The 16,606-nt window shown below is 40.6% G+C and overlaps 1 protein-coding gene across 2 annotated transcripts in view; it reads right to left on the reverse strand.

The window, feature by feature from the left end:
* CDK15 (cyclin dependent kinase 15) overlaps positions 1-16,606 on the reverse strand; it is a 220,531-nt gene that overhangs the window by 80,950 nt on the left and 122,975 nt on the right. For both annotated transcript variants that reach the window (XM_063428701.1, XM_063428700.1), the window contains 2 exons: positions 8,867-8,960; positions 7,873-7,936 (listed from right to left, as the gene is read on the reverse strand). In XM_063428701.1, the coding sequence (XP_063284771.1) occupies positions 7,873-7,936; positions 8,867-8,960 (158 nt within the window). The remainder of the gene's footprint in view (positions 1-7,872; positions 7,937-8,866; positions 8,961-16,606) is intronic.

Here is a 16,606-nt window from a genome sequence, read left to right on the forward strand (position 1 = left end):
AATTATCTCTCAGCGTAGCTTGTTCTGACCTATAAGCTGATTTATACTCATATCAATCTATGTTGTTTTATATATGACCCTCACGAGACGACCTCACTACAAAGCACACACACGATGACTAACCGACTAACCCAGCTTTATCCTGACATACTAGTCCTAGCATCTTGCGCATATGTAGAAAGGCACAACTAATGTGACACAGTGCAGCTTAAAATGTTTATTTTACCTCAGAATATTATGCTACATGCATAAACTTGTTATGTTTTTGTTCTTATTATATAAAATTGTGCATGCACCCTCTTTTCCCCAAATGTAAAGCATAATACTGAGAATGAGGACTGCCGTCGGGGTACCTCAAGCGTGACTGTTACAATCTTATGCACTGCAAAAATACAAAATTCCTTTTTTTTTTCTTTATTAATAAAAAAAAAATTAAAAGCAAGGGTCACTGACCCTTGTCTAGGCCGTGGTATCACTCAACCTACCAGTGTACAAAACCAACAAGCCAACTACTGTATGTTAAGTATCGGGAAACACAACGGCTCACAGTGGAGGAAGGGGAATTATCCAGCATCAAAAATAATAAAAAAAAAAAAAAAATAATAATAGTGTTTGAATTGAAGGACTATGGTCATTACAAATTTGACTGTATTAAAGCATACAAGAAAATATAAAAAAACATGTCATTAATGATATTATAGTCATGTTAAACTGGCAAATTCCATACAAAATGTAGATAGTTCTGTAAACTTACAGGTATTGCTTCTGAAAGGAACACTCTGCTATTGCTATAGAATGTGCAATAAATGTAAATCATGTATATGATTCTACCCCTTTAATATGCATATCATGAATGCATCCTGTTTATTACAGCAGGATTTTTTCTGTATTCTATTTTCTGAATCCTTATACATTTAAAATAATAGGAGTAGACTCTTACTCATGCATATACAGTCATATCATACACCACTGTGTTCTCTCTTAAAGGTACAGTGTAAAATAATTCTCACTTTATGGAAAATACCTTTAAAACATGTTCATAGTTTGTGTGGTAAGCTTTTTTTGTCTTCCTCTAGTCGGATTTAATAAAACGATCAGTAAAACATATATTTGTGCAGATACCACCATTATCTATCTATCTATCTTCATTTTATAGACTTGTGAAAAATCTAAGATTCAGAATGTATCTGTAAAAACATGAAACGTAAATGTAGTTATTGGCTGGTTGGAGCAGCGGTAACATCACTGCCTTAGAATATCCTGGTTGACCAATAAGTGTCCTAGGGCAAAACACCTAACAATATCTATCCAGCTACCATAGATTGTAAGCTTGTTTGAGCAGGGCCTCTCTCATTCCTTTCTGTGATTGTAAAGTGCTACCATAGTTACATAGTTACATAGTTACATAGCTGAAAAGAGACTTGCGTCCATCAAGTTCAGCCTTCCTCACATACCGTATATACTCGAGTATAAGCCGACCCGAATATAAGCCGAGGCCCCTAATTTTACCCCAAAAAACTGGGAAAACTTATTGACTCGAGTATAAGACTAGGGTGAGAAATGCAGCAGCTACTGGTAAATTTCTAAATAAAATTAGATCCTAAAAAAAAATATTAATTGAATATTTATTTACAGTGTGTGTATAATGAATGCAGTGTGTGTATAATGAATGCAGTGTGTGTGTATGAATGCAGTGTGAGTGTATGAATGCAGTGTGTGTGTATGAATGCAGTGTGTGTGTATGAGTGCAGTGTGTGTGTATGAGTGCAGCGTGTGTGTATGAGTGCAGCGTGTGTGTATGAGTGCAGCGTGTGTGTATGAATGCAGCGTGTGTGTATGAATGCAGCGTGAGTGTATGAGTGCAGCGTGAGTGTATGAGTGCAGCGTGTGTGTATGAGTGCAGCGTGTGTGTATGAGTGCAGCGTGAGTGTATGAGTGCAGCGTGAGTGTATGAGTGCAGCGTGTGTGTATGAGTGCAGCGTGTGTGTATGAGTGCAGCGTGTGTGTATGAGTGCAGCGTGTGTGTATGAGTGCAGCGTGTGTGTATGAGTGCAGCGTGTGTGTATGAGTGCAGCGTGTGAGCGTATGAGTGCAGCGTGTGAGCGTATGAGTGCAGCGTGTGAGCGTATGAGTGCAGTGTGTGTGTGTGTATGAATGCAGTGTGAGTGTATGAGTGCAGTGTGAGTGTATGAGTGCAGTGTGTGTGTGTATGAATGCAGTGTGAGTGTATGAGTGCAGTGTGTGTGTATGAGTGGTGTGTGTGTGTGTGTGTTGCAGAGCCTTGGTGGGGGATGGGCAATTTTTTTTTTATTATTATTTTAATTTTTTTTATTATTATTTATTATTTTTATTTATTTAATTATTTTTTTTATTATTTTTGTATTATTTAATTTTTCTTTTTTTTATTACTACTAATTTTTTTTTTTTCGTCCCCCCTCCCTGCTTGATACATGGCAGGGAGGGGGGCTCTCCTTCCCTGGTGGTCCAGCATTGGCAGTTCAGTGGGGGGCTGTGGGGGCTGTAAGAGAGTTTACTTACCTCTCCTGCAGCTCCTGTCAGCTCTCTCCTCCTCCGCGCCGTCCGTGCAGCTCCCTCTGTCAGCTCCCAGTGTAAGTCTCGCGAGAGCCGCGGCTCTCGCGAGACTTACACTGGGAGCTGACCGAGGTGCTGAACGGACGGCGCGGAGGAGGAGGAAGCTGACAGGAGCTGCAGGAAAGGTAAGTAAACTCTCTTACAGCCCCCACAGCCCCAGTCTGTATTATGGCAATGCAAATTGCCATAATACAGACTATTGACTCGAGTATAAGCCGAGTTGGGGTTTTTTAGCACAAAAAATGTGCTAAAAAACTCGGCTTATACTCGAGTATATACGGTATGTTGTTGCTGTTGATCCAAAAGAAGGCAAAAAATCTAGTCTGAAGCGCTTCCAATTTTGCCACAAACTAGGAAAAAATTCCTTCTTGACCCCAAAATAGCAGTCAGATGTCTCCTTGGATCAAGCAGCTATTACCCCACTAATTAGAAATTATATCCCTGTATGTTATGTTTTTGTAAGTATTTATCCAATTGCAGTTTAAACATCTGTAGTGACTCTGACAAAAACACCTCTTCAGGCAGAGAATTCCATATCCTTAATGCTCTTACTGTATAAAAACCTTTTCTTTGCCTTAGATGAAATCTCCTTTCTTCCAACCTAAATGTGTGACCTTGTGTCCTATGTATAGCCCTGTTTATGAATAGATTTCCATATAAAGGTTTGTACTGTCCCCGAATATATTTGTATAAAGTTATCATATCCCCTCTCAGGCGCCGTTTTTCCAAACTAAACAGATTACATTTTTTTAACCTTTCTTCATAACTAAAATGCTCCATTCCTTTTATCAATTTTGTAGCTCGTCTCTGGACTTTTTCTAGTGCCATGATATCTTTCTTTAAAACAGGCGCCCAAAATTGCACAGCATATTCAAGGTGTTACCAGCGTTTTATAAAGAGGCAAAATTATATTTTCATCCCGAGAATTTATGCCCCTATTTATACATGACAAAACCTTACTGGCTTTAGCAACTGCAGATTGACATTGCATATTGCTGCCTAATTTGTTGTCTATAACAATTCCCAAATCCTTCTTGTGTGTGGTTATCCCTAATTCACTACCATTTAGTGTGTAAGTTGCTTGTGCATTCTTAACCCCAAAGTGCATAACTTTGCATTTCTCTACGTTAAATTTAATCTGCCATTTTAGTGCCCAGTCCCCCAGTATCAAATATGTTGGTGCTATATCATACCTCCCAAATGTCCCTATTTAGGAAGGACAGTCCTTAGTTTAAGTTCCCTCTGTCCCTCTATCCTCATGTCCATGTTTTCTAGGTGCTCCATATTATTGCTGTGTATGACAGAGCAGCAATAATACTCACAGTAATGTGTCTTTAAACTGCAATAAATATGTTTAGAAATCAGTCTGTGTAAATAAAATACTTTGTTCTTGTTCTGAATTACATTGTGATAGCATAAATTGTAATTAGTAAGTCCCTTAAATGATCACTATAGTGTCAGGAAAAAAAGTAAAGCGGTTTTCCTGACACTATAGTGCGCTGAGGGTGCACCCACCCTCAAGGCCGCCCTCCCGTGGCGCGGAAGGGGTTAAAACCCCTTCAGCAGCTTACCTTTATCCAGTGCGACGCTCCCTCGGCGCTGGTGACCTCTCCTCCCCCGCCAACGTCAGCTCCCTCTGCCGACATCAACGGAGCCGAATGCGCATGCGCGGCAAGTGCAAAGCGCGCATTCAAGCTGTCAATAGGAAAGCATTTGTCAATGCTTTCCTATGGACGCTCTGCGCGATGGAGGCATAATATGCCTCCAGCATCGCAGATGTGCCTCTAGTGGATGTCCGGAAGACAGCCACTAGAGGCTGGCTTAACCCTGCAATGTAAACATGGCAGTTTCTCTGAAACTGCTATGTTTGCATCTGCAGGGTTAAAACCTGAGGGACCTGGCACCCAGACCACTTCATTGAGCTGAAGTGGTCTGGGTGACTATAGCGTCCCTTTAAATTTCTCAAAAATGCCCTGCAGCTGGCCACACCCCACTCACATCACTACACTTAAAGGAACACTATGGTGTTAGGAATACAAAACTCTATTCAGCCCCCTCCAGCGACAAACAAATGGTTACTAGCCCTTTTTTCACTTATCTAATTCCAGCGCAAATATCCTTCAGCACTGGATCAGGCTACTCCTCCATTGGCGTGACAGCGATTCGGAAACCTAATGCTGTGTGCGCAATAGGCCTTCCCTATACAAAGCATTAAATCAGTGCTTCCCTATGGGGTTTTTCAAGACACTGGATGTAATTATGCAAAGCGTGAGGATATCCAGAGTTGTTTCATGGCGTAAAACTCAATGAAACACCATGAAACACCTCTAGTGGCTATCTGACAGACAGCAACTAGAGGGGGAGTTGACCCTCAATATAATTATTGCTGTTTCTCAGAACATTGCAGGGTCAAGGATACAGGGGCACTGCACCCACACCACTTCAATGAAATGAACTGTTCTAGGTGCCGACAGTGTCCCTTTAAAGTGTCCCTCTCTATCTGTCTAAAATTTTGGGAGGTTAACTATATACATACTAATAATTAATCTGCAGGTACATAGTAATGGAGATATACATTACATATGTTACATGATTCAAAAATGTTATAGACACCCAGATCACATAATCTCAATGAAGTGGTTTGGCTGCAGTGCCCTTGTCCCCTTAAACCTGCAATGGAATAAAAAAAGTTGGCCACGTGATATAATGCTTTCCTGTGGGCAATTTTGAATGCCTATGGACTGGACTTGTGATGTCGGCTGAGGAGAAGAGGTAAGTAAATCCTTTTTTTTTGTTCTGGGGGAGGGGGTGCTGCCTACAAATAGGGACATGATGAATACTATAGGGTTAGGCGTACAGATTCCCAGATTCTAAATGTAATAGTGTACATTTAAGTCAACAGCAGGTTGATAACAAGGGATGTGTCATCTTGATAGCATCTGACAGGTTTGATGACTTAAGCTACAGTGAGGGAGTAGCCTAGTATTCCTACTCTAGGGGCTTCTCCATTATGGTTAAAGGGGGATGTTAAACCCAGGATCGTAATGCAAGGCTGTTTTCTCTGCTTGTGGCCAGACAGAGCATTTACATAATGATACAGGCTACAAACAGAAAAAGCAAAGCTGTGAGAGGCCTGACTTTTAAGTTGTATTTATTTTATGAAAATAGGCTAGTTTAAATAAATGTGGGAGCCAAGAGTGAACATGACTACTAAAGGATATTAGTATAAGTCAAACACATGGAGGGAACTACTGTACCCTCTAGATCCTGGGGGCAGCACCTATAGTTTATTTTTATTTCTTTTCTTGCTGTTTGATTTATTTCCCCCCCATCTCCTAATCTGCCACAGTTTAAAGCAGGAGTGGCATAACTATCCATGAATCATGGGACTCCTACCATATGGCCCTCCCTGCTTTAAAATATTGAGTGCTGCTGTGAGAGCAGACGTAGTTGTCACTAAATTGTAGCCCAGACACATCTGGATGTAATCACGTATCAGGAAATACACAAGTAAAAATTCTGTGAGCGGAGATTTGATGCACCAGGGTAACCAGAGTTAAAACTGCTTTCAGATCACGCAGTTGTATTTCCCCGACTTTGGAATCCATCTCCAGGCTGGCTTTGTAGCAAGCATATCATATCTAATATTAAAAGCATATATTAAATAAGGCAAACCCTCACATAACCTGCAATACCACAGGAGCCAAGATGTTGGTGTGTGAACTGGGATATTACCCATCCAAAGGAGATTGCAGCCCAAAGAGCTATTTAGTATGTCTGTTTGCAATAATCTAAATTAGAGACAACCCTCTGTTCTCTGAACCTGCTGCCAAACGCTGGGCAGTCTAAATTATTGATATACTGTAACTAAACTCCCATTATTTTTGCCTAAGTTAGGCGTTTTAAAAAACAAACAAACAAAAAATGATTACATTCTGTGAGCTTCGAAATTTCTGTTTAGTGAATGAGTGAGTGCGCTGGATCTTGTGTGCAGTCTAAATTATTGTGCAGGCGACAATAAGAAACAATATATGTACTTCCAAATAAAACTCCTACACAAATGTATTGTGCATAGCCTGACAGATCAAACATATGATTAGATATAATGCATTATTAATTATCCATAAAAATTGGCAACAAAAATATGTCCCGTACCACTAACTGAAGAAATAGGAGGGGCATCTCGACCTTCCACTCCTTTATGTCCCGGAGCCATACCTCTTACTAGGGCAGACACATTGATTCTGAGTTCAGGCTTCTCTGATTAATGTGTCTCTGCTAATTGTTCTAAAATGGCAGCCTTGAGTCAGTGTAACCAACCTTTTGTGCAGTGCATAGCTGTTCATGTGAAAAAGGCTTATGGGGGTGGGATGAAACTCCTCTAAAACAGGGAGCCCATCCACAGGGTCACAAGCAACACCCTTTTCTTTCAGGTAAAGTTAATATGCTCTGATAAATCCCAAAGCCTTTTTTTCTTCTTCAATGCATCCCATCCTCTTCTGCTTCTAACTTCTCAAACACATCCATTATTTGTTTCCCATGGTTGTAAAGAACTCTTGCGCTGTTTATAGTTATTCTAGTTTGATTTTATGTTTTTGTTTGGTTTTGGGGTGGGTGTGCTAAAGGATATCTGTTTAGTACAGATATACCTGATAATGTATTGCACAATTAGAAGATCCATATTGCATTTGTAAGACATAGTTGATTGGAGGGATAACTCACTATATAATATATAACACATTATCATGTCTGCTGTCTAATGAGAAAATGCAAACAGTTCATGTATTCACAATGTTTGTATATTTATGCTTATTTTTTTAATTTTGTGTCAAATGTTCTCGTTTTGTTCTTACTGACACTTTCATTTTGTTGCGTTGTTCCGTTTTTATGTTGTTTTGTTTTTTTTCTGACAGAATTAGTAGTGCCGTTAATTCCATTCCTATATTTTGCTATATGGTGGAACTAGTGCACCAATGTATAAAAAGTGACAATTATGTTGCAAAAAAATTAATAAAAAAGTAACAGTTTTTATACAAAACCCAAGAAGTACTATACAATAATATGCCCTTACCTTTTGTGTCACTTTACCCAACTCCATCTAGCATGTAAACCCATTGAGCAGGACCCTCAACCCCTCTGTTCCTGTGTGTCCAACTTGTCTGGTTACAACTCCATGTTTGTTAGTCCACCCATTGTACAGGGCTGCAGAATTTTTGGTGCTATATAAATAATAAAAATAATAATAATAATAATAATATAGACTAAATTAGTATAGCTTACCTGTTTTGTAGTGTGGCAGTTGTGATACTCCATGCCATGAATCCTCTGTCGGTGTCCCAATTACCTGACAAATTATAAAAAAAAACTTAAATCATATAGCAAATCACAAATTATATTTGCAATTATGCAAAAAGTAACATTAAAACCAATTAAAAAAAAAAAGTAAAATAAATGCAAACAAAATAAAAAGATACACTCCTTTAAACATCTGTAACTGCACAGCTAAGAAGAGTCTGTCTGCCGCTACGAACAGACTATTCTCTCACCAACAACAGGATCCACCAATCAGGAGTCTCTGCTCTGTGGGATCTCACCCTATCACATGAATCCTTATTCATAAGGGATTTATTGGATACATAGTTTATCGCTAGCAGTAGTTCCACTCTCTACATCCATGCATTAGCGTATACTCAGTCAATCATTGTGGCGGGATCACAGGCGCATTTCCTAGCAGTAGCTGTAGACAGTGTTGCAATCAGTTTTCACTAGTTCTGCATACTCATTTTTTTTAGAAAACTAAAGCAAATGTACTTTTCCTGCAACCACTAAACCTTACCATCTCTCTACAATATTAATGTATTTCCATCAAATGGGCTGTATCCTGGTTACTGTGCTTACCTATTGCATTCCCCATGAAAAAAATGCAATCACGCACATTTTGCAAATGGATTTCATTAATTTGAATACAAATAATCTGAAAGACATACAGAGCACGAAAGCCAATCGGATGTCTACTGCACTCATAGCAGTGTTTCTGACACTTATTTCGATGGGAGCTCATGGACTGGTTGGTGCAAATTCTTTAGCTAGCTTGGAGATATAATTTCACGGTTGTCCATGAAAAAGAATCAGGGCTCTTTCCTAGACATGTATCTGTATTTCGAAATTGGATTTTTTTAGGACTCATCCATAATACATTAATACATGTATAGTCCACATTGGGGTGTCCCTTTAAACAAAAAAAAAATATTTTAAGGAACTGGTTCTCACTTACCGACCATATCTTCTCAAGTTGTTCAGATATGTCAGAAACCCCAGAAAAAGCAGGGTATCCTTGAAGCATTTCAATAAATATGCATCCAGCACCCCTGGAATAAAGCAAATTATACCTTTAGTTTATATATTATGTGTTAGTATTTATTTCCAATAAACTTTTTTTTTTTTTCTAAAAGCAGGAAGCACATTCATTTTAGTTCCTGTATCAAACAGACTTCAAAAACAAATGTCCATGAATCCTTATGGTCATTTAAATGGATGCTCAACACAAACTACCAGGGCCTTTGCGCTCATGTTAATTTCGCTCCTTTGTGTCCATACTACAATGGAATGATCTTTTAAATACTTGTAAAATCCTTAATCATTGCAACATTATTTTATGATTTTAGCTTCAAGGCACCTCCTGTCCAATGCTTTAAAGTGAAATGGTTCTGGAACTTGTTTGGCAGTGTAGATCCCTTGAGCGATATTACCTAGACTTTGACCTTTGATTCTAATTCTCGAAGGAGTATTGGCCTTTAGCTCTGAATGCTAAACAAAGAAAACCCTTTAAATGTCAAAATGCTAATTAGGTGCATTGCACAAATCGCAAGCATCCAAATATGTAACGTGTTAGCTATGTGAACAACATACAGGATTATTTGCTAAAGTGATAATTCTAAATAAATATCATATTTAAGACCAAAGTCGCTGACCTGGAAGCATAGCTGAGTTAGAGAATGTTTCAAATTCGGCTATTATCACCTTTGAATTCCTTGCGAGATCTCTAGACTCTTACTGCATCCACACGGAGAACTAAGCTCACTGAATTATTTGGTTTATTAAAGAAAGTTGTTTGGCAGTTTGTAGTTTTTTTTTTAGTTTTTTTTGGTGAGGTACAATTTTTGAAAGAGCAATGCTATCATATATCCACAAAGTCAAACAATAAATTGCAAGATATTCTACCTTTTTTGTTATAAAACATGAAATAAGTAATCAGGCTTTCCATCATAATGAAGAAACCAGTGAGAAGATAGCTAGACTGTAGATCAAAAGAAGAAGAAAAAAAAGACTGGATATACCAAAAGCTTGTTAGAAGCTAAATAGAAAACACCCCTATAGTAAATGTTTCATAACCCTGGGGTGGGTGTGTGTACGGGGGGATCACAACAAAAACTTGTGATATTTACAATATGGAATGGGTAATTGCTTAGATAAACCAATAGGAGTAGAACGTTCAAACAAACCATATTCGAGGAGTAAACAAAAGAAAGAAAAGACATGGAGAAATAAAATATGAAAATAAACATTGAGCCCTATAAAAAAAAGAACAATCACATAAATGACTGATGCAGACAAACCACCAGGGACATAAACTGAAATACTGTCAACATCCCAGACATGTGATGGTCTGGAATTTTTGCTCAGTGAAGCTGGAACAGATATGAGCAGAGCTTGCAGAGAGCTATCAGCCTCTGACTCTACTCTCCTGTACTATACGACTCTGGTCTAAACTGTCAACATGTAATGACCAAAGATTTCCTAATCTGAACGGGATTGCAGCATACTGTAATGTTTTGGACACCATCTTCAGAGATGCATGACATTATAGTGTAGAGATGCAGAGGTCGTCAAACATTTTTTAAAGAATTTTGCTCCAAAATGAAGAGGAATATGTTCTCTTACTGCATTCAAACATGAATCTTTATCACCATTCGTCTTGAAGTACATGACATCATCTTGTGGTACAGACAGTTGGGCATTTGGAGGTCTTGGAAGGCGATATAACAAATCCAAAAATGACCCTTGGCTTGTTTAGGGGACAGGAGCGTAGAAAAACAAATTCTTATAAACTGGGGGAGTTCAACTGAGTCTACAGAGTCAGATATGCCGCTAACTTTTCACTGCCATACTTTATCCTTAAGTTATATATGAGCCAAACCTGAGTCTTGTTTAATGCGCGCCCCCTGAATGTCCTCCTCCACCCAGTAAAAGTACTAATTTCTTCCTTAAGAACTGCCATTAAATAAGGCGTTGATAGCGACCTTTACATTGGAGATGTCCTTTTTTTTATTTATTTTTTTAAATACTTTATTTAAGGATAAAGCGCTTGACAAATACAGAGGTATACAGTTGACATGGCACAATGTTACAGTCATATTTATGCAGTTGGAATTTTTGGTGTTGATCTCTGTGCCAGGTGTCCCTGTCCTAGGTTCACCCTTGTTTCGCTTTGTCTATGTACCCTGTGTTTGCTGCGTATTTACTATTTTATGGTGCCATTCTACCCGTAAACTCTTATTTACTATCTATGTAACGTGGCTTGTCGCCCGTGTTTATGGAAACTTGTCTGTACGTCTGCTTCTCTGGTTAGGCCCCAGGCCTCCGTCTCCCCTTCCGCTGCCACCGGGCGGAGATGTCCTTTTTAGTAGCACGATCAGAGACAGTGGCGTACTAAGGGGGGGGCGGGGGGGGCGGTCCGCCCCAGGTGCCATCCAGTAGGGGGGTGCCACACTCTGTACCTCCTGCTGGTCGTCCTCTCCCTCGCGGCTCAGGCGCTCAGTGAGTGAGTCAGAGCACAGGGAGGGGATTCCCAGCCTGTGTTCTGAGTCATCACTGAGCACCAGGGATGCTGTTTTGGAGTGTGCCAGCAGGGGGCGCAGAGCGTGCATTCTGCCAGGTTTCTCCCCTGCGGCCACTCTGCCTGCACCTCCTGCACTGCCTGGGCTGGGATGGAGAGAGCCCCTGAATTAAGGTAAGATAATAATATTGTAAATTCACCCTCACCCCCTCCCTCATTCACCCTGTCATCCCCCCTCAGTCACCCTCTCACCCCCTCCCTCAGTCACCCTGACACCCCCCCACTCAGTCACCCTGTCACCAGTCACCCCTCCCTCAGTCACCCTGTCACCCCCCTCAGTCACCCTGTCACCCCCCCTCAGTCACCCTGTCACCCCCCTCACCCTGTCACACCCTCCCTCAGTCACCCTGTCACCCCCCTTAGCCACTCAGTCACCCTGTCACCCCCCTCAATCACCCTCTCACCCCCTCCCTCAGTCACCTCTCACCCCCTCCCTCAGTCACCCTGTCACCCCCCCTCAGTCACCCTGTCATCAGTCACCCCCCTCAGTCACCCTGTCACCCCCTCCCTCAGTCACTCTGTCACTACCCTCAGTCACCCTGTCACCCCCCTTAGCCACTCAGTCACCCTGTCACCCCCCTCAGTCACCCCCCCAGTCACCCTGTCACCAGTCACCCCCCAGTCACCCTGTCACCCCCCCTCAGTCACCCTGTCACCAGTCACCTCCCCAGTCACCCTGTCACCCCCCTCAGTCACACTGTCACCCCCCTCAGTCACCCTGTCACCAGTCACCCCCCAGTCACTCTGTCATCCCCCCTTAGCCACTCAGTCACCCTGTCACCCCCTCAGTCACCCTGTCACCCCCCTCAGTCACTCTGTCACCAGTCACCCCCTCTCCAGTCACCCTGTCACCAGTCACCCCCTCCATCAGTCACCCTGTCACCCCGTCACCAGTCACCCTCCCTGTCACCAGGTTGTTAGGTTGTTTAGTAGATAACTCACTTATTTGTTATCCTTATGTGGGATTGACATATTTAAGGACACCAAATTAGGGAGTTATCTACTAAACAACCTAAAGATTAAAATTAAGAAAAAGGCTTTTTACATTTTGATCTTTTAGCTGTTTAGTAGAGAATTCCCTAGATTGGTGCCCTTATGTGAGATTCCATGTGTAAAGATACCAAATTAGGGTGCTGTTTAGCAGATGGCTCCCTTATTTGGTTTCCTTAAATATGGCAATCCAGCATCTCAGCATCTTGCCAACACTACACACAAACACATCCCTGCATTCCAGTGCAAACACTACATACAAACACACCTCTGTATTAAAACATCACCATTATATATAACCACACCACTGCATCTCGCCAACACTACACACGAAAGCATGCCTGCATTAAAATGCCAACACTACATACAAACACACCCATTCATTCACTCACACTTACTCCATACAAAAGCATGCTTACATTGAAACATGCAAGCACTGCTCAATGCTACATACATTAAAAAAATTGTGGGTGTTTTGTACATTTTAAAGTGCAGGGGGAAAGGGTGTGCCAAAACTAGGACCCGCCCCGGGTGCCATATGCTCTAGGTACGCCCCTGATCAGAGACATTATTTATCACAGCTGGTTTGGGCTGCCTTGTGGACAGCACAGTGTTCCCAACAGATCCAAACTTTCATCGTCTGAGGCAGAGGCCAATGTCATGAATAAAAGGGTATAAACGTGGTTGCTATAGTGGATTATTGTTTACAATCACTCTGAGATCTACAGGTTCTTTAGCTGAAATTCCCCTGGCATGTTACCAACAGACTCTTATTTCGTAGATTCTGCCACCCACCTGTTCTGCCATATAGTTAGTATATTTTTCATTAAAATTAACTGTAGCTCTTGCCACTCATCAAGCTTTCGTGGAGTGCTGGCTACACGTTACACCTCCTAGCTTGGCAAAATAAATTCTTACGGTTAAAGATAACATGATGGATAAACTCACTGCTTATTACATCACACTACCCATTCCTTGTAAGGTGTGGACAGCCTTTATTATTTATGCAACTTAATTTTGCATCTATATTTTGGTTTTCAACTATCTGTTCCTCCGGGCCACCCCACCCCATCTTTTTCATCATCTCTTTACTTGTTTTCTCCTTTTTCTTCTTTGTTTTCTTATTCCTCTTCTCTCATGGACTCACTTTTCCCAATTTATTTTTTTTGTCTGAATATGGCATCATAACACTTTGTTACCGTTACTTGGCATATTCAACTTTATATGCTCCATATTTCAGTTTTTTTCAATTCTTATTATTATAGTGTGAGGCATCTACGTTTTGCACTTTTGGGGTATATAAAAATGTCGGGAAATGTTTTCATGCATCATTGCATGTTATACCTGCTCCTTTTACTTTCATTCACACTTTTCAAAATAAAGAATTTTTTAAAAATATATCAACTGCAGTTGCAAAGGCTGGATCCGTTCTGAATTGGGCAAAACTTGTCCTTAAACTTTAATAGTTATAAATGTGCAAAATAAATTCACTCCCGGTACCTCTGACATGCTGGTACTTACCCACTTAATCATTGAAAGGTTTATTCACTAAAGTGTGAATTTAAACTTTTAGGTTAGCTGAACAAATAACAAAGCTAATTTGGAGAGTGTTTCAATTCGCTATTTTGGTTTAAAATTTGAAATTCATTTTGAATCCACTTCGAATTCGAATAATTCACATTTTAGTAAAGAACGCTTTGGATTGTAAAATGTAGGCAAGCTGTGACTGTAGTGCATTTCGAGAATTTTTAATATTAATAACATTTTGCAATTTGTTTTTCAGTTCAATTCTGTGTTCAGTGAAGTAACCCATATTAAATTTGAAAATGGAACTAGAAGCGGGACAAATAGAGCTGTGCAAGCCAAGAACCCTTATTAAGCTATTATAATAGTTACCTAGCCGTATCACCCTTCTGCTGTGACTGTTTTGTATTCTGTTTGCACTCATTGCTGAGATAAAACAGCCCGTGCTAGCTTTCATCCTGCTTGTGTGTTTCCCGCGAGCTGCAATGGCTTGCTTAGGAATGCTCTGAACATCATTCAGATTCAGACTTAATATATCTATTTCAATCTTTCTTTTTACTGTCAATATTTCCCATGTTTTACATTTTAGTTTATACCCTTCTTTGTCCCCTGCCCTTGACTTTGTTTTTGAATGCTTCCGGGATCAATCTGCCATCTCTTCTATCCCACATTTTGTGAAGGTCAGCCACACTAATTTAAAAATAAACCATTAAACTCTGTTTCCAATGTGTTGTAGCAACAAACACATTGTGCCAATAGCCTATTCACTAATTTAAAAAAATGTCTTTCCATAAATCTATTTTAAAACAATAAGGCAAATAGATGACTCTTATTAAAATTTAAAGAAGCTATAATATGTTTAACTAAGATTTACTCTTGAAGATCAGAACATTTGTCAGTGTGTGGGCGGCCATCAGTGACAGATCCTGCTAAATAAAACGAGGCTTTGGAGAGCATGTGATGTCAGCAGCCAATCAAATCCTGCGATTTGCAGAGTAGCTCCCACTTTTCTACTGTGCAGGAACTGCTCTGTAAAACTCTGATGATGTGCAGCGTCCAAAATGGAAAAGGTTATCTGGAAATATAGTCCATGTTTTTTTCATAAAAAAAGCTGCAGATTGAAAAATATCTATACAGGGTAAAGATGGCTTTGCTCTTTATAAAAAATATAAATCAATTTAAATTAAAAGTGTGCGCAGATACAAGAGTGCTTGAATACATACAATAATGATGAGATGTTACACATAGTTACATACCCATATGGTAAGTGCAAGGTCATGAAGAGTTCATATAAAGTTCTCAGATCATAAACTCTTAATTGTGCCCTCTTCTTCTCACGTTTTTCATTTTTTTAAATTTACTTTTTACCACACACTAAAAATATTTGCAGGCAAGAACAGAATTTATACTAAAAAAAATTAAAGAGAGAGGAAAAAAAAGAAAAGAAATGGGGGGAAAAGAACAATCATCCCAGACATGCCAACTTGGCAGAAAAACTGAGATTGGGACAGCAGCAATTCCAAGACACTTAAGAAGACAAAACAGACCATGGGACACAAACAAAAGAGATGAGAAAGACGGAAGAATAAAGGGAGACAACAGAAGATGGAAAAATAAAAAATAAAACAGGGCGGAGGTAAGTTAGGTAACAGCTTGAGAAAGAAGTCAAGGGGACACATGTCAGGGTACCTGAAGTCTCTACCTCCGAGAGAGGTAGAGACTTAGACGTTCATCCGTCCGGACGCCATGTTTCCTCTGTTCCTCGCGGTCGACCCGGTCACACAAACGCCGGCCGCGAGGGAGTCTCTTCCTTTTGTAGCATGGTGCCCGGAGGCCGACGTCATCACGCCAATCCGGAACGACCTGTCACTCAGTCCGAGACAGACTAATCAGGTTTCGTCGGAGGCGTGTCTATCCTCTCTAGCCAGGGTATTTAAACATACTTCGCCCTGTTGCTCATTGCCCTGTCGTGGTTCTAGCCTGTCTAGTCACACAGTGCTCTGGTGTTTCTCAGTTATCCTTTTGGTTTCGACCCGGCTTGTTTCCTTACTCTGTTTACCTCCGTTATCCTTGACCCGGCTTGTTCCTCGCTTACCTGTCTTCTCGTTCCCTCGACCTCGGCTTGTCTCTGACCATTCTCTATACTCTCTGTACGTTAGCCCGGCCATTCTAAGGACCGGTATACGTACCCTGTACCTGTTTGTACTTTGCGTGTTGGATCCCTGTCCCGATCCTGACATTACGACAGGGCCAATGGATCCTGCAGGTACAAACAGTCAGGTTGGTTCCTCTGATTCCAGGTTTGACGCCATGGAACACAGAATGGACCAAATGGCCTTAGCACTACAGGCATTGTTGTCTCGTGCTAATAATCCTCCAGAGGAGACGCGTCCTACTTCTATTTCCTCTGTAGGTTCAGGTCTAGAGGTAGCTACTGTAGGTGCCTCTTCCCGTGTTACTCCACCTGTACGTTATGGTGGGTCACCTGAGAAGTGTCGTGGTTTTTTAAACCAGATCAGCATTCACTTTGAATTGCAACCTCGCTCCTATCCTACCGATAGGGCAAAGGTTGGGTTTATTATCACCTTACTCATTGAGAAAGCT

Source organism: Pelobates fuscus, chromosome 8, assembly GCF_036172605.1.
Source record: "Pelobates fuscus isolate aPelFus1 chromosome 8, aPelFus1.pri, whole genome shotgun sequence".
Classification (NCBI taxonomy): Eukaryota; Metazoa; Chordata; class Amphibia; order Anura; family Pelobatidae; genus Pelobates; species Pelobates fuscus.